Source organism: Anolis carolinensis, chromosome 5 (genome assembly GCF_035594765.1).
Source record: "Anolis carolinensis isolate JA03-04 chromosome 5, rAnoCar3.1.pri, whole genome shotgun sequence".
Lineage (NCBI taxonomy): Eukaryota > Metazoa > Chordata > Lepidosauria > Squamata > Dactyloidae > Anolis > Anolis carolinensis.
In genome coordinates, this window is record NC_085845.1 from 28,044,123 (window position 1) to 28,070,191 (window position 26,069).

Genomic DNA, 26,069 nt, shown 5'->3' on the forward strand with positions numbered 1-26,069 from the left:
TGCCACTAGAAAATTTAAATCAGGTACTACCTCGTGACTAAATCATAAAATGAAATTATCCATTCAGAGTATTGAGTAAAAAGACACTGACTTTCCTAGATATTGCATAATGACGTTTGGATTTTTCTATGAGTTGTCATTTGTAGGATGAGAGGATTGTTTTATTCTCTGGACTTTAGTACAGCTAAAGTTTTTATAGGCAAATGTGCACAGGAGAGAGAGAGAGAGAGAGAGAGAGAGAGAAGATTGAGCCAGATGTGTTTCAAACCTTTTGTTAGCTTGTCATGGTTTGCTATTCTCATTTGGTATGAACATCATAAAATAAAGAATTCTGGTTTAAAACATTTTTGTAATTAGTAAGACAAATCACTATGTTACAAAGACATGAATTTGAAATCACTTGGATAGAATGAATAAAGCAGCTTCTCGTGGACAGAAGTTCTGGAAAAAATTATAAAGATCTCAGTTTACTCTCTCTTTTTCCTCTGCGGTGGCAGAAAAGCTTTAGATACTAGGAAGAGCATTAAAGGTTTTGGATATCACTCTTCTTTTGTTTATCAGATAATTAAGGCTGCAAAATTTAACTAATCGGTAATCAATACAACCTTCTTTTGCTTTACTGAAAAAGTACTTCATCTTCCTGGTCTGCAGTTCTTTTAAAAGATCGTGCTAAATGGTAAAGGGCAATGTCATCTTGGTATTTTCCCAAACCTCAGAAACAAGAAAGACTGTCTCTTCTTGAATGATGCATGCTTTTACACGTGTAATTCATCTAAAATAATATAATAATATACTTTATTTATATTCCATTGTGGATCCCCAGGTGTTTTGGCCTACAACGCCCAGAAATCCCAGCCAGTTTAACAGCTGTTAGGATTTCTGAGAGTTGAAGGACAAAACATCTGGGGACCCACAAGTCGAGAATCACTGACATAGACAAAGGCAAGGCTTCTCTTCTTTTTTCATCTCCAGCATCTGGAGGCTGTGCTTGACTAGGCCATTGGGGGGATGCTGTTGTTCCATTTTTCCATGCCAAGGAGCCTGTTGTCTGTGGATGCTTTCCTGATTAAATTGCCAGCATGTCTTCAGGGCGCCTTCTTACCTCCCCACCAAAGCAATACCTATTTATTTACTCACATTGCTGTTTTTGAACTGCTAGGTAATCAGAAGTTGGGGCTGATGGAAGGGGCTCACCCTGACCCACAGCATGAACTGCTAGCCTTCCGACTGGCAAAATTTTCTGCAGCTGGTAGTTTAACCTGCTGTGCTAAATGCAGCCCCTAAAGGTATACAGTGTGTGCTGTTTTATTTCAGTTATTCTTATTCTCATAATTTAATGTACTGAAAGTGAAAATGGAACTGAAAGTTCCTTTTAATAGAGTGATGGTTCATATTGGTAGTTGCCAGCCTCTTACTCCTTAACTCCATGCCACCAAAGTTTCATTTAAAATACTGTTTGTTTTTTCCCCCTGAGATTACTCCTTTAACTAACCTGAATGATTGTATCCCAAATTAAAATCACCAGGTTAAAATCAGAAATGTAGGCAGGCAGGTACACATGCACAAAAGCAAACCCATGCACATGTTAAGCACTGTATCATTCTACACAACTTTTCAGAAAGGAAATAGGTGTTACCTGACCTGATTTAATGATTTGACAAAACCGCATTTGAACTTTTTTTTAGTAACTACAGGGTGGATGGTAGCTAAACAGTAAGACCTAGAAAATGTTATCTTTACTCAGTTAATAGTGGGAAAAGGGTACTCCTTTCATCCCAATAAAATTACAGCATGCTTCTAAGCCCTCTGAACTCTTTTGTTGTTGTTTACTCGTTCAGTCGCTTCTGACTCTTTGTGACCTCATGGACCAGCCCATGCCAGAGCTCCCTGTCGGCCATCGCCACCCCCCCGGCTCCTCCAAGGTCAAGCCAGTCACTTCAAGGATACCATCCATCCATCTTGCCCTTGGCTGGCCCCTCTTCTTTTTTCTTCCATTTTCCCCAGCATCATGATCTTCTCCAAGTTTTCTTGTATTCTCATTATATGGCCAAAGTACTTCATCTTTGCCTCTAATATCTTTCCCTCCAGTGAGCAGTCAGGCTTTATTTCCTGGAGTATAAACTGGTTCTTACGGTCCAAGGCACTCTCAGAATTTTCCTCCAGCACCACAGTTCAAAAGCATCTATCTTCCTTCGCTCAGCCTTTCTTATGCTCCAGCTCTTGCATTCATAGCTTACTACGGGGAATACCATTGCTTTAACTATGCAGACCTTAGTTTCCAGTGTGATGTCTCTGCTCTTCACTATTTATCGAGGTTGGCCATTGCTCTCCTCCCAAGAAGTAGACGTCTTCTGATTTCCTGGCTGCAGTCTGCGTCTGCAGTAATTTTTGTGCCTAGAAATACAAAATCTGTCACTGCCTCCACATTTTCTCCCTCTATTTGCCAGTATCAATCGGTCTGGTTGCCATAATCTTGTTTTTTTTATGTTTAACTGCAACCCAGCTTTTGCACTTTCTTCTTTCATGGATATAAGGCTCCTCAGCTCCTCCTCACTTTCAGCCATCAAAGTGGTATCATCTGCATATCTAAGGTTGTTAATGTTTCTTCCAGCAATTTTAACTCCAGCCGTGGATTCCTCAAGCCCCCCACGTTGCATAATGTGTTCTGCATACAAGCTGAATAGGTAGGGTGAGAGGATACAGCCCTGTCGTACTCCTTTCCCAATCTTGAACTAATCTGTTGTTCCGTGGTCTGTTCTTACTGTTTCTACTTGGTCGTTATACAGATTTCTCAGGAGACAGACAAGGTGACTTAGTATCCCCATATCACCAAGAACTTGTGACAATTTATGATGATGATTCAAACAATTTAATCTGAAAATAAATGATTTGATGAAACTGCAGAAGTGTCAAGAGATGCAGAAACAGCGAGCATTTATAACGGAAATAGATCTTTATACACTAGAATGTCCAAATTTAGGCACATACAACTAGCCTGGCTGAAATGGTCTTTACTATCCCTCCTCTGGTAGTGCTCCAGCTCCTTCTAAGTGATACACATGGAATGAGTGAGACTCCACTGAATGAATAGGACTGTGATATCAAGATGTTGGCAGGGAATCACTGAAAAATCAAAGTCTGATACTTTTCTCGAGCAAGCAGCAAACAAGCAAATCAGAAAAGATAAAAAGAGCATATCATATGCTTGTACTGTACCATATTATAGCAGCCTTCATAACATATGCTTATAATGTACCATATTATAAAGCATTATATGAACAGATGCTCTAGATTTCTGTTCAGTTTTGAAAATACAGACATATATAAACAATTGCACACAAGAATAATTTAAATGTCCATATGTAGCAGTCTCCCTGAACATAATGCATACAGATTAATACCAATTTTGCATTAGATTACTTTTTTTTAAAAAAAGCACACCGATTACCCAAGAACTTTTATCATGTAAAATAGAGCAGTTATAAAGTACACAACGTACTTTACACCTCTTCTGCACAACAGCATGCAGATATTACAGCCAGGAGCTAACTGAACCATGGCCAAGGAGAACAAGTGGTAAACATTTTCACCTTGACTGCAGAGAGAAGGGACATGAACCCAGGATTAAGTTGTCAATGGAGAAGGAGAGAGGTGTGTTGCAAAAACATGTGGTTTTCTCCTTGTTATTCTGATCTTCTAGGAGTGTGCACTACAATGGCATAACCCTTTATGCAGGTGTCTGTCCTTGCTTATTTAGGGACCAGAGAATAGTCAAAAAGTGGAAATCAGCAAAATGTGGAAGGCAGACTATAAGTATACAAATACAGATGAGTTCATAATGAGATATTTTGGAGATGGGACCAAGTCTAAACGTGAAAATCATTTCTATGTCATATACGCCTTATACACACAGCCTGTTGTGTGCCTTCAAGCTGTTTCCTACATATGGCAACCTAAAGGCAAACTTATCATGGGATTTTCTGAGGCCAAGTGTATGTGACTTGCCAAAAGTAATCCAATGAGTTTTTACCGCTGAGCAGAGATTCAAACTCTGGTCTAAGGAGCCATAGTTCAACATTCAAACTGCTGCACCATGCAGGCTCTATAGGTACTATTACAGGGTACTATATATATGAATTGCTATGCTGTTTTGCAGTATAAGCACACAACAATACCACAAACAAATTCCATACCATACTGTACACAGACTTACTGAAAACAAGATACTGAATCAATTCAGAGGAAAAAGCAGCACACATTTATTCAGTCTGTGCACTCGTATGTCTTAAGGCTGAAATGAATCATCTAACGAAACCAAGAAGATCTGTAATTGGCTAAGCAAACGAACCCAAAGGGTGCTCAGCAATGCGTCATCTTCATCTTGGAAAGAAGTGACGAGTGGAGTGCCGCAGGGTTCTGTCCTGGGCCCCGTTCTGTTCAACATCTTTATTAACAACTTAGACGAAGGGTTAGAAGGCATGATCATCAAGTTTGCAGACAACACCAAACTGGGAGGGATAGCTAACACTCCAGAAGACAGGAGCAGAATTCAAAATGATCAAATGCAAGATACTTCACTTTGGCAGAAAAAATGGGATGCAAAGATACAGAATGGGGGACGCCTGGCTCGAGAGCAGTACGTGTGAAAAATACCTTGTGAGTCCTTGTGGACAACAAGTTAAACATGAGCCAACAATGTGATGTGGCAGCTAAAAAAGGCAATGGGATTTTGGCCTGCATCAATAGGAGTATAGTGTCTAGATCCAGGGAAGTCATGCTCCCCCTCTATTCTGCCTTGGTCAGACCACACCTGGAATCCTGTGTCCAATTCTGGGCACCGCAGTTGAAGGGAGATGTTGACAAGCTGGAATGTGTCCAGAGGAGGGCAACTAAAATGATCAAGGGTCTGGAGAACAAGCCCTATGAGGAGCGGCTTAAAGAGCTGGGCATGTTTAGCCTGCAGAAGAGAAGGCTGAGAGGAGACATGATAGCCATGTGCAAATATGTGAGGGGAAGTCATAGGCAGGAGGGAGCAAGCTTGTTTTCTACTGCCCTGCAGACTAGGACGCAGAACAATGGCTTCAAACTACAGGAAAGGAGATTCCACCTGAACATCAGGAAGAACTTCCCAAAGGTGAGAGCTGTTCGGCAGTGGAACTCTCTGCTGAGGAGTGTGGTGGAGGCTCCTTCTTTGGAGGCTTTTAAGCAGAGGCTGGGTGGCCATCTGTCGGGGGTGCTTTGAATGCGATTTCCTGCTTCTTGGAAGGGGGTTGGACTGGATGGCCCATGAGGTCTCTTCCAACTCTATTATTCTATGATTCTATGATTCTAGGACTGATTCCTAGGCAGTGGTTCAAGTTTGGCGTGGGAGTGGCAAGGAACAGTGGAGAAAAGTATCATGGAGAAGTGTAGATTGGCAAATGCAAAAAGGAACAGAGCTCCTGCATCCATTTTAGAGAGCAGAAACTCCACAGAAGCAAGCACATTTGGGAACGGACTGGAAGCTGGTGTATGAGTGAAAGGTTAATGAACACGGCATTCCTGTCTGAATGGGTCTTCTCTCTCTCAGGAGGCACCCCTGTGAAGCACTCTTCACTTCTCTCTTGCAGTCACTGAGTTATTGCAACTGTACTTATATTTGTTGACAGAGTGAACCGTGTGTCAAGAATTTAAGAGCCTTGAAAGAGCGCACCGTCAAGAAATGGCCTGACAAAAAGCGGGGAACACCTGTAAAAGGTTACACAACTATACCAACCCACTCTGGGTATACAGAATATATTTGGATGATTATATGTTTCAGCCTACTATAACTCAAAACAAGCAAGAGAGCAATTCATCTTGTAGTTATTAAAAGTTAAGAATGCATGTGATAAAGTATTGTTTCCAACAGCTTGAAAATAAAAGAGATGAGTTAGGCATAAGTGCTTACAAACTCTTCTCCCTCTGTGATTTCTGCAATCAGGACTTCTTCTTCCAGTGTTCTATCCCCACCCCCAAAAGCATCTGTTCTTCACTGCTCTACAGGTAACACCCAATAGGTTGCAACACAATTTCCTTGGTTATTTGACAACACTCCATAAAAATATATATTTTAAAAGAGTTTCCAAAAAATATGTTTAGATTGAGACCTACAAAACATGCCCATTAAATCTTCACTGCCTGCAAAACCATAGTAAGACAGTTGATAGTCATATTGGCTTAACAGCTGTCTGTTCTTCTGCAAATCATTTACACTACAGAAACAAATCTGTTACCAATGTCTTCTAAATGACCTGCAGAAAATGATTAAAGGAAGAGTTGTCTTTTATTAGTTGTCTAAAACACACTGCTGGCAAGTAGTTTTCTGAGGTCACTGGAAAACGCAGCTTAAATTAAAGAATGTTTCTTATTGTAGTTGTATCCATGACTGAAAACTTCAGATACGGGATTTGTTGAAATTCTTGTTTCCATGTTCTCTGAATATGAATCCCATCACCATAATGGAAAGTACATGTGTACATGTGTCTTCAAGATGCCTTCGGCTTATGGCATCCCCATGAATTTCAGTGGGCTTTCTTAAGCAAACAATACTCAGAGATGATTTTAATATAAATATTGATGACTTCCAGATATTACAAGAAATATAGCAAATAGCCAAAAGACAGCCTGGTCCATGACTAGTTGTCTCTACCGAAATCAATGGAATCTAATCAGTGCACATTCCAACATGAATCTTGAACAGCTACAACATTAAATGCATCCATTAAATATAATGTCCCTTAATAATAGACTATGATTCAAAGGATGTGAAACAAAGACTGAATTAAAGGCTGTCCTAGGTCAGGGGTGGGGATCATGCATGCTTCCAGATGTTGCTGGACAGTAACTCTCAGCAGAGCGAGTCAATGGTGAAGAATGCTGCACACTGTAATCCAGCAATTTCTGGAAGGAAGCATGGCTCCCACACCTCTTCTAAGCATTATTCATTTATTGTCGCTTCATGAATTACCATCACATGAACCCGTCACCCAAGGGGCCACATCACGAAAGAGACATAAGAACTCGACCAGCAAGAAGGGCCCTGATTTTTCCCTTACACTGTGATCACTACTGAGGAAAGAACAGGTTTGGAATCACCTCACATATATATGGAAGTATTTACTCTTGAGCTTTTGGAAATTTTCTTAGTAGTTATTTAAGTTAGATTTTTTAAAGTAAAAGCTGAAAATCATCTGGAGTTACAGATTCTTACCCTCCATTACAATTATTATGCCAGTTGCTTCTAACCACAGGCAACTCCACTATTTTCCACCTCCTCTTCAGCTAATATGCTTCAGCTATAAATAATATTCTCCTTGCAGAGTGGACACTTAGATTTCCATACTTAATCTGCCAAGGGAAGACACTTAATGCCAACTGTGTGGAACATAACAATGTACAGAACTTTTTGAACTGTGTTTTAGGAAAACAACTATGGCACACATGCATTCACAAGAGGCTTATAATGCTTTCAGTACTCCTTTCAATCCATTGGTTCTCAACTGTGAGGAGCGATTCCTCTGGGGGAAGTGCAGTAAGTGCTTGTGGGGAGGGCAAACAAGAAAGACAGGAGAACATACTAACTTTCTCATGCTAACCGAAAGCAAACAAATATCATGACGGCAGCAGGGGTAGCCACGAAGAGGTAGCCCATCAGTGCACTTCTGCTTGTACGATGGGGTTGGACAGATAGAAGCTGCTTTTCAAAAGGACATTAGTAGTCAGGTACTGACAACCTCATATGGCAGGCTAGCAAATTGGCACGTAGCACAGCCATCCACTTTTGTAGTAGGTTGGCAGCACTCTCTTGGCTGCCAAGTCCTGCAGAGAATGGAGAAAGACAGGGAAGAGAAGGGAAGAGGTTGTTTCTTGTTCCCTGACATATACCCCAACTGAATAGTGACACCAGCTTCCCCCTTTCTAGATGGCCTCACATCTGTAATTCATTCTCCAAAACTACAGCCACCAAGATAAGGACCTATGGGGTAAATGAGGGGGAGGCAAATGAAGGGGATGCAGTGGTACCCACAGGGAGAGCTTGTTACCCCATGCCCTAAAGTCTCTTCACCTCATAGAAGCCCTTCCATCATGGTGAGGGAAGGCTCAGTCAGACTCAAACAGAAAAAGGCACTCCATCTTGGAACATTTTCAAGCCATGTATGGTTGAATCTGTGGATGCAGATAATTCTCTGCCCACAAAAATAAAAAGCTTGAAGGCAACTGGACTTAAGCAAAGAAACAAAAGGAAGATTGGGAGTAGAAATGACCTCAAAAGTTCAAAGAACGATATGAATATGCATAAGCATAGAGTGGAAGGAAGGGAGAAATAGAGAATGGCTGTGTGGGATAAAAGCTAAATCCCATCACTAAGCAGCACAAAAGTTCTAAATCAAATATTGAACAAGAGCCATTTTACAGCACTGCATGTGATGCTTTGATGCCATTTGTTCAGCGAAGGGGGCTGCCAAAAGCATGTTTTCTTTCCAGTTGTTTGCTCATGCTTGTCTCAACTCCATGTAGATCATAAGGGGAAAAAAACAGGAAGAAGGAGAGGGGGGGAAGATCCCATCTTGGGCCACAGTTCAATATGTTAAAAGCACTCACAACACAAAGGGAAGGCAAGAGATGAAGTAACAAGTCTCTTGAAACAGTAAACAATGATCTTCTGAAGTTCGGCAGTACATGATGACTCCTCTTGTAAGGCCTCTAAACCAAACACCAGGAAAAATCCATAACAAAAGATCCTTAGATACCCAAGCACTCACCTAGAAATAGTACAGTTGTTGAAAATGATAGCAACAAGTGAACTTCTACAATGGTAAGTGAACTTCGGTTGAGACAAACACAAATTAGCAAGCTGCATTACAAGAAAATGTGCCCTACCTCCGTTGGTCCGGCATACATCATAGGAGAGGGAAATATGGCCACCACAGTTGTTTCTGGATTCAATATTCCCTCCTCCAGCACTGCTGCGTGTTGCTTCATTCTCCACATCAGAGGAACATCATCATCCTTTGTCCAACCACCCAGAGGGTGCAAAAGAAGAACTGGACGCCTGTAGCCACGGCCCAGAAGTTGCTTGTGCGTATCTTGCATCAACAGGGCATGTCCGTTGTGAACAGGATTGCGCAACTGGAATGCAAAGACAGCATCTAAGAAAGAAGAGAGAAGGGTCAGTATCCATTGAAACTATTCCTTCTTATGGAACCAATGATGAACAGTCCAGTTACAGTCAATACATGGCACTTAATTTCTTGAGTTCTTGAGTCAGACCTTGCCTCTCAGCTCTGTCATCTAACACTCACACGTGTGTTGTAAGGATCGAATCCAGAGGAGAAATCCATGTATTCAAGTTTCAGTACAAAGGAAAACATTAAGTAACTCATAAATCAATTTCAGAGAATTTGAACAAAACGTACTCTACTTTGCTTCCCCCATTTGTTTTCATCCTGTTACAGGAAACTAAACTAATTCCTTTAAAAAAAAATCAAGTATACAGTGCTTCAGTTTTGTCTGCACTCAGAACTGGGCTGGCTATTTCACAGGCAAAAGCTGCAACTTGTTTAAGACTGCATCCTGCTTAGCCTATTCTTTGAAAATATCCCCCCCACCCCCACCCCCACCCCACCTATCTTCGGCATCTCCCTACACCACACACATGCAAACACCTTAGAGTGTAAGGCAGAAGAATGCTTTTCCTCCTCCACAAAGGACAGCACAGACCAAACAAATAAACTGCCAGATTTGTATTGCCTTGGTCTGTCACTTATTCTTCTAACACAAAACATTAAAATGGAAATAAACCAAAATGCTTTGGGCTTCTCCATTCTGATGAAAAGCTAGCAAAACTATTTCCAAAGCAATTTTTCAAACCCCCTTGTGACAACTTCGGGATTTGTTTTTTAAAGACAATTCAAGACAATTCACACAAGGAGAAAAAAGTCAATGTTTTCATGATTACCAAAATAAAGGATGTGAAATCCACTCCTAAACAGTTACAGTGAAGCAGGAAAGAAATGGATAAAGAGCAAGTAGTGTGAAAATAATTACTGCTGCTGATCACTTTTCAATATAGCCAGGTTTGTCTATTCCAAATATTGAGAATCAGCAGTCAGATTTTTCAAAGGCAGTCTAACTGCATCTATACTTTCAACTTCCATCTTCACATACTCAGCCACTGTAATAAGATATTTTTTAGGAGTAGCATCATTTAAAAAAATTGACACCTTTAAAGCACCTTTAAAGCTAAAAAAAACTCAACATAAACTTCCAGGAATTACAATACACTTCCTCAAATTCATGGCATTCCATGTCAGCAATCGAGGGTGAAATCACAGTGAAAGTGAATGCAGAAAATGGCAATTACTGATAGTGGCGACAATCAGTTAATGTTTTCTGCTCCAAAGGGTCACCATTTCTGCACAGAGAATCATTGGTTGCCCTCTCCCATCTTTGGAAAAACTTTATAGGTCCCGCAGCCTTAACAGCCGGGCTGTGGCGCAGGCTGTTGAGCAACCAGCTGCAGCCAGCTGCAAAGGATCACTCTGACCAGGAGATCATGAGTTCGAGGCCAGCTTGGAGCCCCGTGTTTGTCTTGTTCTTGTTCTATGTTAAGGCATTGAATGTTTGCCTTATATGTGTTATGTGATCCGCCCTGAGTCCCCTTCGGGGTGAGAAGGGCGGAATATAAATACTGTAAATAAATAAAAAAAATAAAAAAGGGTTCAGGATGACAAGGCAAGGACAAACAGACTGAGAAATAGCTTTTCTCCTTGAACTGTGGCTATCTTGAACTCCATGATTTCACATTGATGTGACATTGGGGGCTGTGTGGTGGTGGTTGGGGTGTGGAGGAATGGGTGTGTTGTTTTTGTGATATGTGCCGGGGAAGGCATTTAATTTCATTGTGCAATAGCACAATGGCAATAAAGCTATTCCATTCTATTCTAATTATGTCCTTATCTCGTCTCCTGCAATGTGCATAAATAACTGATAACTCTCCATGCATTTAAGGAAGCGGGCTATAATTCACAAATGCTCAAACTAATATAAATCTGTTTTAAAGGTGCCACAAAACTCTTTGCTGGTTTTCCAGATCAAATTATTCTATTCTGAAGAACCTCTTTTGGAAACAGTTTAAGAAAGTTTGTTTCTCTCAAAACAAAAAATTAGGTTCCTCTAGTAATCTTCTGTTCTCCAGTGAAAAAGGCAATGGCAACAAGCTCCAGAACAGTAGGAGAGGGTTTCCTCTCTTTCATATCACCCTTCTTCATTCCAGAACTCACCTGCATTCATGTCTTTGAACTTCTGTTTTAGTTCAGCAGGTGTGAGTCGGTACTGGTCAAGGCCATCATTCCAGTAAATACGGTCAAGAACTTGTAGATCACCACCCACCAGCCAATCCCCTTGTTCCATGACCATCTAATAAATGTAACAGAAGCAATGAGTTTCAATAGAAATGGAAACAACGATAAATAAAGATCAAACCTTAAAATTTTAGTCTTTTGAAAGGATGTGAATAAGGGTATCAGGTGCACACATAGAATCTAAATTGAGATAAACTTTGAAGCTACTGGTATGTGATGCCCCAATGCCAAGCAGATGAGGATGTTAGTACCAGAATAGATTCATGCCAGGATTGCCCATACCACTATATTTCTAATTTTGGTGAAGGAAGCTGATACAAAGAGAATAAATTAATCTGAAATGTGATGCTATATGAGTGCTCTGCAGATACCAGGACTGCCAAAAAGACAAATGAGTCCAAAAGCAAACAAAGCTTGAACTATCTCTAAAAGCCAAGGTGGCTAAACTGAAACTACGTTGGGCATATTATTCATAGAATAATGTTTGGTAAGGTAGAAGGCAGTAGGAAAAGAGTACTGCCTTCTGCTTTAATTACCTGCTTTGAACTGGATCATATGACAGTGTAGAAAGGGCCTAAGACTGCATTATTTGCTCACAGACCTGAGTTTACAAGATCTAAGTAGGAAACTTGGAGATTTCTCATGGACAGGATCTCCATAAGTGGAAGCTGACTTGGCAATTGACAACAATAAGGTTCATGTGGGTTCTTTCATTGACTAGGACGTATTGTGCAGGGCTTCAAAGGTTACAGGTGAAGGAACTGTAAGTCTCCAACATGTTTTGAAAGTGAGCCCTAGCCAGCTCAACAAATATTTATATCCAGATTGTTTCCAGCCTGATATTTCATTATGGGTGATCTTATTCCGACAGGGGCATTGCAACAAATCCTGCAAACTTGGCTTCTATGATCTAGCTTTTGCCAACGTCAAATCTCCAGATGTTTAGGGCATAAATTTCCATCAGACTCAGCAACACAGCTAAAAAAATAAGGATGGGAGAATTTGTGTCCTTAGTTGGAATAGAAATGGCTGAGAAAGACTGCTTTTGCTTTTGCTCTCCAGTCTCAGAACAAACAACAGATGAAATACAGTATCCTTTGGGTCAAAAAGGTAAGCAGGTCCTGAGCTGTTGCTGCATCCCAGAATAATGCCTAGTTTGTATAAAGATGCTAGCTGAACAGGCCAGGAACAAAAGGCAGAATTCTACAGCTGAACTGTGACCTGAATAAGAGCCTCAGTTAACACAGCAGAGCTCATATTAATGTAACATTAAAATTGTTTGCAAAAATAAAAGATGAGCTGAAGGCTGGGCTCCATTATGCCGATCTGGCCGAGCCAAGCCCGGAGGCAGAGAGGCCAGCTGTTTTCCTGTCATCACTGCAAAGTAATTCATTTTGGTGTGCTTTCTCCATGTCTCTTGCACACAAGGCTGCACTTATAAACCGCAAGAGAGGACAAATTTCTCTCTGATCTTCACTGGCAGTCTACACTGTTCACCCTAAATCTGTTTCTGTCACATATTTGTATGTACACACAGTTATCCCAATCAGCCCTCCACGTTCTGAGCAACCACAGAATGTATGCATATATAAGCAAGCGGCTGAGTGAAAGCAAAGGGGAGAATCCTCAAGGGAATACAGACATATGAGGGAGGAGGGAGCAAGCTTGTTTTCTGCTGCCCTGCAGACTAGGACACGGAACAATGGTTTCAAACTACAGGAAAGGAGATTCCACCTGAACATCAGGAAGAGCTTCCTCACAATGAGGGCTGTTCGGCAGTGGAACTCTCTGCCCTGGACTGTGGTGGAGGCTCCTTCCTTGGAGGCTTTTAAGCAGAGGCTGGATGGCCATCTGTCGGGGGTGCTTTGAATGTGATTTCCTGCTTCTTGGCAGGGGGTTGGACTAGATGGCCCATGAGGTCTCTTCCAACTCTACTATTCTATGATTCTATGCACCAAACATTTCCATAGATTATTCCATCACATTTCCAAGTGGAACCTCATAAAGGCTAGTAGTGACATTAGTAAGAAACGTAACCAAATATGAAAGGAACTAGACAATATTCCCATATATAGCAATGTATCCTAGTATTTCTAATTCATATTTATGGTTATGTAAGATGAACATTGAAGAAAGCTAAGAGAATCAACTCCTTTGAAATGTAGTACTAGAGAAGTATTCTGCCAATACCATGAACTTTTAAAAGGTTCTTTTTTAAAGGGGTTCAAGAAGAAATCAAGCCTGAACTTGTGACCAAACTGAGGCTATGAACTTTTGACAAATCATCATATGACATTGCTCATTTAAAAAAACAATAATAAGAAAGATGAAACTGGTAAGGAAAATAGAAAGACTTCATTACAGATGAATTTACTGAATGAGAGAAGTCATGGCTTTAATTTAGCAAAACCTGATCGGGGCAGCTGAAGACTGAGGCTCAAACAGGTCTCTCATTCACAAAGCATAAGATCAAGTTGACTTGTTGGCAAGTAACATATAACCAGCTTCAATAGCTGTCGTAGATATGTAAAAGCTATAACTGATCAGGTCAACAGCTATCTGGTCCAGTATTCTATCACCACATTATTTCTGTACATTAACCAGATGCTTTTGAAAACCTACAACAAATAAATGAATACAATGCCCTTGTCTCTCTGACATCTGGCACAGGGAGGCTAACCTTGATGTAAGGGTGTTCCTTGCATGTTGTCCCCCATTGTCTAGCACAACGCTCTTCTTTCCGGTGCTCATAGAACTCTGGATTGCGGAGAATAGCCACACGGCGACCTTCATATACCAGAGCAAAAGCTGTGCAGCCATCTAGTCTCTCTTTGTCTTCCTTTGTGGCTGTTAGCACTATAGGCACTGATAGGTTAATAATTCCCCCTAAAATGTAAAAACAGAAACATATAATCGCAACAGGGTTCATTAAAATGGTGCTAGGTCCAAATGAACTGAAGGAAATTTTGTTCAAAATCCTAATACTTTTAGAGCACACCCTTATCCAACAGAGAAGAGATTCCATGTTGGATGTCTTCTCAAAGTAGACATGCTCCAGCCATTCTTGCAGTTGTCCTCACCGTACAAAGATATGGAACACAAGTAACAACAAGAAGGAGCAAGCAACAGAAAAGCTTTCCTGTGCTGGAAAACTAACCATGTTGCAAATGAATCTTTCATACCAATGTTTCTTTTCTACACTAAGTTAGCCATATAAATTTAACACTAAGCATTTGGCATAGTGTTCCAGAGTTCTATAGCTACATAGCCTGCTATATTCACTCCAATATAAAGTCAAGCTATGCATTTATCACTTAAAGCTCCAACGGCTCCAAATTTCTGCTGATTTAATGTATGCAGATTTTGTTACCTGGCATTCCCAGTACTCTTGTTGTTTCCAATAAAGAAACAAATACCAAAATATTGAGGGAGTAAATGTTTTGCAGATGCAGATAGTGATCTACACATCTGACATGTCAATTCTTTCTTTACACTTCTGTGTCCTTTGTGAAGGTTACTATGACCTCTGGTTTTCATCCAAGTTCCTTTTCCATTTGTTTTTATTTTAGTAATGACATCTAGTTGTGACTTTCCCTGGGGAGAACACAGAAAAAGAGGAAGCAAAGACACTGTTTGGCAGCTGCATTAAGAGAGCATTCCATAGCTGTTGGGCAAGTGACAAACATAGGAACAAGAGCAAAAGCCAGACTCTATACAGATTTATTATCTTTCTTTGGGTGTTGGATTGTTGTTTAAAAGACAGTAAAATGATTGTCCACAGCCTACCAGCATGTCCATTAGAAGGAGACTTGGTTATATCTCACCATCCAGGAGACAGTCAAAATGAAGGCACTGCAAGTATTCTCTCTCCCTCATAAAGCCATTAAGCGGTGTTGCCCAACCTTCTGCCAAAACTTGCACCCACTGCATATCCACCTACAAACAAAAATGTTATTAGTGTTAGATTAGTTCTTTCTGCCACTGCCAATAAAGTGACACATATCCTCTAAATTGTGATGGGGTGGAAGGCCACACAACTAAGTCTATTAGAACTTGCACATTCCGGAGGTGTTATGTAATGTGATGTGGTGGAACTTCAAGTTGTTGTTATTGTGTGCCTTCAAGTCATTTCTGACTTGTAATCCTAAGAATAATCTACCACGGGGTTTCCTTGGCAGAATTTGTTCAAAGGAGATTTTACCTTGCCTCCAGCTGAGTCTCAGAGAGTATAACTTGTCCAAGGTCATTCAGTGGGTTTCCATGGCCAAGCAGAGTAGGTTAATAGTCTCCCAGTAACCTATTCCAACACTCAAATCACAATGCCATGCTAGCTCTTCCAAGACATAACTTTGTATAGTTAAATAGTGCCACAAATAGTGCTATTTCATCTCAGGAAAAATGCATGTACTGGCATGAAGCAAATCAAGTAGCAAATCAAGACAATCAGATGCTCCTTTCAGATTTCATATCACTAGTAATCCAACATACAAAGCTACTAAGCAAAATGATATGAAAATTGTAACTACCAATGTCAGTGTCCTACTTCCCTTTCATCCTATCCAAGTCAAGCCATATTATATGATGAATGAACATTTCATCCAATAGTTTGTACAAACTATTGACTGCATTGATATCATGAATGACTTCCAAATTTTTACCAGGACAAATCCAAGTTGTGAGTTTCACATTCAATTTATAGAGACAAGCAATATAATATCTTTGAAGATTCTACATAATTATTATTACAATATTATTGACTTGCTGGGTTTTCAGTAACCAATTACAGTCAGCCTTCCACATTTGATGAGGGGCACAGGACCCCTCATGAAAGTGAAAAACCATGAATAATGAAATTGTTTATTTTTTTAAAAAAAACCTGAGAGACCATCTCTTCAGGAATGTCAAGGTCTTCTATAGCATGGCTCTATGGTCAACTTCCACTGGAAATTGAATACAAAATTGAACTGGAGGGCTTAGAGATTCTTAGAGAAGTGTTCTCTCTAGAAATCTCTAGGTTCTCCAGCATGACTGAAGGACATTGACCGTAGGGACATACAGGAGGACCTAGAGATTCCTAGAGATAATATTTTAATCAAATCCAAATAGGTCAAACTTGCAAATGTGTTGGAATGACTGTAATAATTATTACTCGGGGATTTTTCATTTTCAGTTTTCACCTTGTTTCAGACAACCCCTGGGATCCCTCACCAATGACAATGTGCAATGTGGAACTGATAAAAGATTGAGTCCTAAATATCTGAAAGGTGATCTACAGAAAGCAGATTTAGAAAACACTGCCTTTCTGAACACAACTAAGGTAAATAAAAGAGAGTTCCAGCAACGACACAACTATTATAAAAATGCAATCACATAAGGGACTATCAAAACAACAGACATATGGCATACTGTGCAGGTTCTTTGTCATTGGAGGAAAAGACTGCAGAGAAGAAAGAACACCCTAAGCAGGATCAAGCTCCTTAAAAAAATTATATTCAGAGAAATATTGAATATTATCTTTGAACAACAACTCTCACAATTCTTCGGCCAGTATAGCCAATGGTGAGATTGGCTAGGGATTCTGAAAGTAGTGTTCCCAAATAATTAAAATTTCCAATGTAGTCTTATATTCATTAGATGTTAACTACTCAATTGAGAGACATAAAAAATATACACAACTGATTAAACTGCAGAGAGCTACACTCAAATTCAGGACTAAAGAAAGGAAAATTAATCAAGAGAAGTGGAAGCATAAATCTGTAAACTAAAAGGCATAAATCTGTAGAACAGCAGGAAATAAAAGCAAACCAAAGTGGAAAAGGAACACGCAAAAAGCACAGAGTGCATCATAAACAAACAAGATAAAAATAGAGTATCAGCTACCAAAACACAATAAAGATACTGTAGGGTAGAAACTGGAGAAAAGTGCCAGATGGACTGGACAAAGGGGGTGGGATGGGGGACAATGACAAATAATATATTAAAGCTAAATTTAGAAGACAATTGTTTCTGATCTTTAAAAACTGAATTGTAGAAACACAGCTAAATGTCTGCTGCCTCTGGTTTGTAGCTATTCAACCTGAATTCCTCAGATGAGCAATCATAGCTTCTGAGCCTTCAAATACACTGCAAATAGTTAACCCAAACAGACAATGTGTGGGCAAACAAAGTAGACCTTTTCTGTGAACTTTCTTTTATGTCTGTGTTACCTTATTTATTTCCAAGGCTGGTAAAGTCTCTGCATCTGTTTTGGCCAATTTTAGTTTGTTTTCAGGCACATACAGCTCTTTAACCTCATAAGAAGCATCCACCGGTACAATATCCTGAACAAGAGGCAGAAGGAGAAGCCAACATGGTTAACAGATAAAATAATTTTGTGTTAATGTTTAGAAATGACAGTGTTGCAAATCAGTAGAACACTCTTTTTCTAAAGTAAATCTAAAGAAACTCTTTCTCTAAAGAGAAACTCTTTTCTCTAAAGTAAATCAGATCAAAATTTTACTTGCAGTAGAGCTTCACTGTTTGGGTTAACATCTTTTTCAACTGATAATAGTGACCAAAGAAAAAAGAGTGCTTCAATTTTCCTGCATGGCACGGAACTGGTCTCTTGTGGTCTCTTCTAACTCTGTAATTCTATGATTCTATCCTTAGATTGATAGTGTTCAAATATTGAGTGACCAATCCAACCATTTCCAAAGGAATTCATTAACCAATTCAAGCCTTTCAGGCTAAATTGATCTCTTTAATCAAAGTAGGAAAACAAAGAAAAAGGGGTGAAGTATTTCAAAAAGGGCGCAACACAGTGAAAAAGCATACAATATGAATATTAAGATACTTTGGAATCAGTAGCTTAGAAAGAAATTATGCATATTCCTATATGTCTTGGTTCTGGGTTATCTGAATCACTACATCTTCCTATAGCAGCCTCCCTGTATCAGATGCCATAGATCCCATTTCTATGACCCCACCAGTCTTCACAAGCACCCTCCCTCCTCCTCGCCCCCATTTCAGTATCATTTGTAGACACTTTTTGCCCAAAAACTACACAGAAAGCTCCCCTGAGGCATGAAAACACCCCACTCACCACAATAAGGACACCAGAACCCCAGACTACTCCAAATACCTCTATTATCCCCTGAAATCCCTCTCAAAATAGGGATACAAAGGAAGTATTTGGGCTTGCTGGGGGGTTGGTACATCCCACTTGGGGGCTGGGTGGGGTCAGATCTTAGACCCAACTCAATTGTTCAATATATCTTCTTCCTCTCCCTAGTCCATCTTCATTTGAGTGGCAAGACAGGAGATGCAGACATTCATGCTTTGCAGGTCTGTTTTATGCCTAACTCTGGCAGAAGCAAGACTATCTCCTTGACTCTGCCAGGGTTAGGCGTAAACAGATCTGCAAATATCATTATACAGCAACTCCTTTCAGTCCAAGCCAACACAGACAAGAAGGCTTCAGGAAAATTTGGAGGAATGCACTTTGCCCTGTTCTAAACATCACATCCTTGAATCTTTGTTCTTCCCTGACGTCTGTTATCAGAATCAAGAAAGACCAAAGCATGGCACAAGGCAATACAACTTTGTGGCCTTTTTAGCAAATACAGTTTTGAAGCAAACCAGTGTCACACCACATTTGCCAAAAAGCACAGAAAAGTACGCAGACAACCAGAACAACATTCAAGTGGGAAAAGAACGTGATGGAGTCACCACAAAGTTAATTTCTCGCCAATGACGTGTCCAAAAATTATTCATAACTAGAAACAGTTTAGAAGTTTGGTTCTTAAACAGTCTTCTTTTTTATTTCTTCTCTCCCCCATCCAGAAAGTGCTCTCTGTTCTTAAAAAATATTGTAAATAATGCTTTGATTTTTCATCTGGAAAAAAATATACTACACAAACCAAAGCCTGTTCCTAAAACCTTTCTTGCAAGTATAAGCAGGCTGGAAAATCTTAGGCAATGGGATAAAGGTTTGTCAAGGCATACAAAAACGAGATGCACAGTGAATCCTCAATTCAAACTTAATTAACACAGTTTGGATAAACAGCTTAATAGGATACAATGTGTACACCACTGAGAAATTAATATGGAAAAAAATGAAAAGAAACAGAAATTGCTGTCATATGAAGGTGGTCTGCATGCAGTGACTGCCTGCACAGCACCCACAAAAACATTTCCAAACACCACAAAAAGTCTTTGTCACTTGGCAAATAGATATTGCAGCCCATAAATGACATCTGGACAGTTTTTAAGTCGTTGTTCTCAACCCAGAAAATATTATTTTATTTGGGAAAAACCAGGCTGACAGCTGGATCCTAAGCACATATACTAAGAAGTCTTGCTGATTTCATAGCTTGTTATTCCAAGTAACATCATCATGCTTACCACAGTGGCATTCCTGACTCTATGCACACTGCAGTTGTGGGATTGCTCTATCTATGTATCTTTCACTTTATGTATACCCCACCTTTTCCTCAAAGTGGATAGCCTACCTGGCTAGATATATAAAAACATGTAGCTAAAAACAAACTATTAAGATTATAGTAAGATTGAGTTGCCCATAGAACTGAAATGAAGCTATTGTAAAACAATCATTTCCCTAAAGTCTATTGGAGTTTTATTTAGGGGAAGGGTGTGTGTGAATGGTTCAAGGTCTGTAAGAAGGGAGCCAGTGTAGTATCTCTAAGAAATAAGTTGCAAAGTCTGAAAGCAGCTAGCAGTTCTGCTGTTTACATATCCATCTCTATGCCCGCTTCAGTTCCAAACTGGGTGAAAAGAGCACCAAGAGTGAGAACATCCAAAATAACCCTTCAAATCCAGCTCCCAGCAAAGGTCAGCAACCTTCATGTCCAAATAACCCTCTCTAGCAGAAAAGACTCTAAGTAGATAAGGTTGGCAGGATTCGATGTTGCTGGAGATAACTAAGTCTACTAAAGAGGTAAAGTAAGAAACTTCTTTGGAAAGTGAGGAACTAGGAGGTTGCAATATTTGGCTGAACTAGCAAGGTTGTCCTCTATAAGCAAATTCAAAATAAACTAAAATACTCAAGAAAGCATCTGGTATAGGATACCAGAAGAGCATTTTAGAACTGTAGGTCATCATAAATCTTTGGGCTTCCATTTCTATCATCTCTAGCCATTATAGTTAATGATAATGAAAGTTGGAGTCAACATTACCTGGGAACCTAAGGCTGGAACAAGTAGTCATAGAAATTAATAGTGCAATTTTATGCATGTCTATTCATAGCAAGTGAGTTTTATTGGGCTATTTGTAGGCAATCTGTTCAAAACTGCAATCAGACTTGACTGCAGGGTTATATTAACTTTATGCTATTAGGGCCAGCATCTTGCAAATCAAAGTGCCACCCTTGAAAAACACTCAAGTTGTTCTTTTTAACATCTGCAAGACAAAATATGAACATAGATAATGCCATAGTCAAGCATGTGCCACATAATGATCTAGAACCGACAAATCTTAAGCATGCAGATTAAATGTTCAATGCATAAAGATATGCCCATGAATCTTGCTTCTACAGTGCTTGCGAAATAGATTTATACCCAAGACAACAAATATTTGTGCAACCATTTTACTGTAACATTTTACTGTAATCTATTTAAAATTAATATTTTTCTTCAATCTCTAATAGTAGAATCCAAGAACATTAATTTATTTTGTCATAAGTATCTCTTAAGTGCAAAATATTATTTTGCAGAAATGTAGTTGTGAGAATCTTCAGGAAATGAATCATTTTAACAGCATGCTTTTAAAATTAAAATATTTCATTTGCATAAAATCAATTTTTCATGGAGATTAAAATTCTGTTAAGAATCACAACCATATGTTAATAACTCATTCCTATTTATTAAGAATGACATTCCATCCTAATGTGCATGTTTTATAATAAGAACAACTAGGGATAATATAGGGACAGTGAGTTTTGTTTCATAAAAAAGGTAATAGCTGTTGCTGAAGAGTTTTTCCTTGAAACCAAACCATTCGAAAAAAGAGTTGTGTTCAAAGATGTGAAAGCCATGGAATATTAAAAACTTTTTTTTACTATGCCGACTTTGAATGTAAGAAAAGGGTGGAGGGACATGTCATTTTATGAAGTGTTTTAGTAAGTTATTAAAATGTTTCCTTTAATGTATTATGAAGGGGTTTTCTCTTATTTCAATACTGTTTTGTCTCCAGCCAAAAATACTGCAAGCATGAAGATTAATGTAGGGCTGTTACAAGGAAAGTTATATCTCAGTGGCCATATAATCAAATGCATAGTCCATGTATGTACCTGCTGCACCACATAAAATGCAACCATCAGCATCTCAATAGAAAAGGGGCTATGTTTGATTTCTGCACAGTACAGAATTTCTCTGAGCTTTGAACTGTGATTTCATGAAAAGGAAAAATGTTTAAAGTAATTTATAGCATGAGTAAATCTAGCATTCCTGTACATATAAAGGCAATTTTTAAAATATCACTTTAGATTAAAAACAGAGGCAAGAACCCTACTTTTTATGCATCGTGCACAAAACAGTGAAAAGACTATGTTAGAAGGCCCTCTAGTGACCACTTGAGGGTTGAGCTTTCTCCAGAAGATGTTTAAACCTCTTTGAAAACAAACCAAAAATTGTTCTCCTTTTCAATTATTCAACATCTAAGTATAGATTTATTGTTGGTTAATGATGACTTGATTAAACCTAGGCTACTGTATTTTGGATATATCATGAGATGATATAATTTACTGAAGAAGGTAATGCTCCATAGAGCTCAAAGCAGTAAAAAAAGAAGATGACAGGTGGATTGACTCAATGAAGGAAGCTCTAAGCTTTGAAGACTTGAACCGGATTTTTAATGGCCAAAGCTGTTGAAAGTCTCCCAATTATGCCTATATGTCAAAGCCAATTTATTTTCATTTAGGAAACTTGAAACAACATCCACCAGTGAAGAAAATGAAAAGACGACTAATTCACATAGCAGAAAAGCCTTGTGTACTAACGTCATTTCACGGAGATATTAAATCACCATTAATTGCTTCAGTATTCAACACTAAGAACTAAATGATATTTATTGCCACTATTAAAATTGAATACAGGAATGTTGACATGGGAACAACAGCAACCTCATTTTAAGTTATCCAGACACGACGGATGTTCCAACACTGATTATATGTCAAGAGTATCATTAAAAAGTCCTAGGAAAATAACACAATACATGGTAAACTACAGATTTAATTGGAATACTGAATACATTTATATTAGACAATAGCCAGAATATGCATTGCATTACACGAACAAATTGGACTAATTTGAAACAAGCCGCCCTGCCCCTAATGTGTTTCTACTCCAGACCATTTTGGAGAACTATTCACATTATAACCATACAAATTGTAGCTATTCTTGCAAATATGTGTTCTGTCCCAAAAGCAAGAATTATTTTTTGACCAGTGCAGAAGGGCCAGGAAAGGAAAGTGGGGGTTGAGACAAGTGGACGACAAACCCAGACACACAATTTGACCTTCCTCGGTTGAGTCCATGCTTTTTCAGTAGTCGGTATGTTAGCAAAGTATGTAATTGTTTATGTGTCTTGTCGCATGTGAAACTGCAGAGGAGTTTGGAACAGTGTTACATGATCAAATTCTGCATGAAACTTGGAAACATTACGATTACAATTGTTAGGGACAGCTTACAGTGATGCTGTTTTGTCTTCAGCCCAAGTCTTCAGGTATCACAAGGTGTGTAAGAATGGAACAGAAAGTGTTAAGGATGAACACCGCGTACAGCAGTCTTCAGTTTCAACATCTGAGATCAATGTGGCTTCGAGGTTCTGGATAAGGCCCAATGTTTGAATGTGTGATAATTGTAGAGAAGGTAGGACTTTCAAAAATGAACATCCACCAAAGATCTGCACATGAGAAAAATTTGTGTAAAACTGGTCTCAAAGAATTTGTCAGATGAACAAAAGGACAACTGTGTATTGGTTTATTGGCAACTCTGGAATCATGTGACAAGTGAATCCGACTTTTTCAGCAATTGATAATCAGAGTGATAACTTGGGTTTTTCGAGTATGATCCCACAACCAAAAGACAGAGTTCAGAGTGGCAGACTTCCCACGCACCTTGACCAAAGAAGGCCCAAATGAGCAAATCAAGAGTGAAATCCATGCTGATCATATTTTTTTAATTCAAAGAGAGTTGTTCACAAGGAATCTGTGATACCGAGACTGACTATGAATCAAACATTTTACCGACAAGTTTTGGAGCATTTGAAAACCAGAGTTGTAAGTCTCCTCCGTGAAATTGCAAACATGTGGTTATTCAAAAGCACTCTCATTACTTTTGGGGCAGACCACATATTAACAAATATCACAAAACCATATTCTAACAAATAATATGATTCTGTTTTGTTGCAAGAAATTGTGCATGACAGGATAAATGTTTAATTTGTTTCTGCTGGGGGGGGGGGAATTCCTCTTGTTTGATTTTTTTTTTAGATCATCATATTTCCTTTCCTTATCACCATTGAACAGCATTTTGATATTTGAAATGCTGCTCAAATTGGATTCTGAACTCCAAATAAGAACAACTATGTTTGAAAAATTTCTTAAAGTTTCATAATTAATATTCAAGAATTGTGACACTGATCACAGAATCAGTTCCATGATGCTGAAAGTCTCCAGAGCACTAGCAGTTCATAATAGAAAGATTCAGTCAATCCACACAGGAGTTTTGATTTTATATCCTTTTGGCTTCAGGCAAAGGGATTGAATATTCTCACCAGCTTTTGAAAGTCTGTGTCTTTGTGCTACTTTCATGAGTTTAAAGGGCAATTTTTAACTATGCAAAGAGAAACGTAGGTCTTTGAATTATTGCTTGCTATAAATTTAGTCCCTGCCTGTTTTATATTGATCATGTTATGTTCTGCTTTCTTGAACATATTTTATGGGGAGGGTTGTCTTTGAGTACAGCTGCTAAGACTGTACTGGAAAACTAAGAAAGTATAGCGGATGGCTTTCATATGTTGCATGGAGAAACTGCCATAAATGTATTTCAATCAGGCTTTCACATGTGCCTACAGTACAGAAAGAAAATTAATCTTCCATTCAGGGATCATTACTATCTTTTAATTTGCACAGTTGTTTTGCAAAAAAAAAAAATGAAGGACATTGCATACCAGAGTCTGAGAATTACATTTTAAGAGCTTTGAAAAGATCACTTGTCTAACACATCCATTATTTTCCGCACCCATATTGGTTTGAATCTCTTACCTGTAACCATGTTTCTTCGGGTGATCATCTGTGAAATTCGCACATCTGGTAGTTCTCCATATGTGCGATTTCACAGAGACCATAAGGAAGAAATTCATATTTATACTCATTCATTTTGAATAAATAAATCCATGATCTAAAAGAAGTATCTAGCAAAATGTTACTGCAAGACTCAGCATCCCAGCATATCTAGGTCTGAGCTATAATAGCTTTTCAATAATCACAAAGTATGTGCCAGTGATGTCCTCTATGTAAATCTTCAGTCTATGTGTATACAGCGTATACAAAACATAAATGAATTTCCTGTTTGGACCTAGGTCCCATCTCCCAGTTAGCTCATTATGTAGGTATATGCAAATATGTACATATATTACAAAATCCAAAAATCCAAAATCCAAAACATTTATTGTCCTAAGGATTTCAGATGTATGAATAAATTTTCACAATATCATAGGTTCTTAATCTCTGTTGGGAGGAAAACAGTTAATGAAACCATGGCCCTCATTCAAATTTGTAAGATTACCATTACCATATGCTAATAATTTACTCATTTTAATTTTAGCATCACACTTTGGCACTGTCTTTTTCAAAGAAAAAGAGACTGCTTTATTAAGGCTTTTGAAACTGCTTCAAAAAGTTTTATTTGAAGCCAGACCGCTCAGCTAGTCATTCTTTGGATGACTAGTTGTGTGAAGAATCATCTTCAGTGGCCGCAAGGGATGGAGCCAAGTGAACAATGCGCAGCTGAAAAAAAATGTCATAAACAGGATGCATATCCTAGAAAGTACATCAGAAACAACATTTCACAAAGCCTGAGAGCCTTTTGACCTGTTAATGAGAAACTGTACTAAAACAATTATTTTGAGTAGTAAAACCAGAAAAAGGTATGCGTATAACTTAGCTGAAAACATTTGCTACAGGATATCTATAGCATTCTATTCTTTAGGTCTGAACTATAAAAGTCCAGACAAAAACAGAGCAGAATGTAATATGCAGTGCAGTGCCCTTAGGCAAAATGATAATGAATAAAGGAAAATCTTCTGTGGTTGTACTTGGGTTCTCAGGTTGAAAGAGGGTCAGACAAAATGTATCTCAGAGAAGCATGTCATCAACCAAAAGAAAGCAAGCAGTACGAGACTCCATACCCTTTCTTGCAGAAGCTCCACAACTTGCTGAATGCAGTCGTTGACATCACAGGAATCCGTTTTGAGTACCAGCTCAGGGGCTTCAGGCTTCTCATATTCTGAGTCGATACCAGTAAAGCCTGCAAGAGAGACAAAGCTTAACAAGTTAGAGGGTTGTTGTATGTCTTTCGGGCTGTGTGGCCATGTTCCAGAAGCATTCTCTCCTGACGTTTCGCCCACATCTATGGCAGGCATCCTCAGAGGTTGTGAGGTATGGAGAAAACTAAGCAAAGAGGTTAA

At 39.0% G+C, this 26,069-nt stretch overlaps 1 protein-coding gene across 2 annotated transcripts in view; it reads right to left on the minus strand.

Moving 5' to 3' along the window:
• The window catches only part of papss1 (3'-phosphoadenosine 5'-phosphosulfate synthase 1), a 65,715-nt gene that overhangs the window by 12,103 nt on the left and 27,543 nt on the right, over positions 1 to 26,069 (minus strand). For both annotated transcript variants that reach the window (XR_010006782.1, XM_062982801.1), the window contains exons 5-10: positions 25,791 to 25,909; positions 17,591 to 17,704; positions 15,209 to 15,320; positions 14,065 to 14,270; positions 11,304 to 11,439; positions 8,902 to 9,170 (exon numbers count right to left, since the gene is read on the minus strand). Coding sequence is in view for 1 of the 2 variants with exons in the window: in XM_062982801.1 (XP_062838871.1) it covers positions 8,902 to 9,170; positions 11,304 to 11,439; positions 14,065 to 14,270; positions 15,209 to 15,320; positions 17,591 to 17,704; positions 25,791 to 25,909 (956 nt within the window). In the remaining variant the exon portion in view is untranslated. The remainder of the gene's footprint in view (positions 1 to 8,901; positions 9,171 to 11,303; positions 11,440 to 14,064; positions 14,271 to 15,208; positions 15,321 to 17,590; positions 17,705 to 25,790; positions 25,910 to 26,069) is intronic.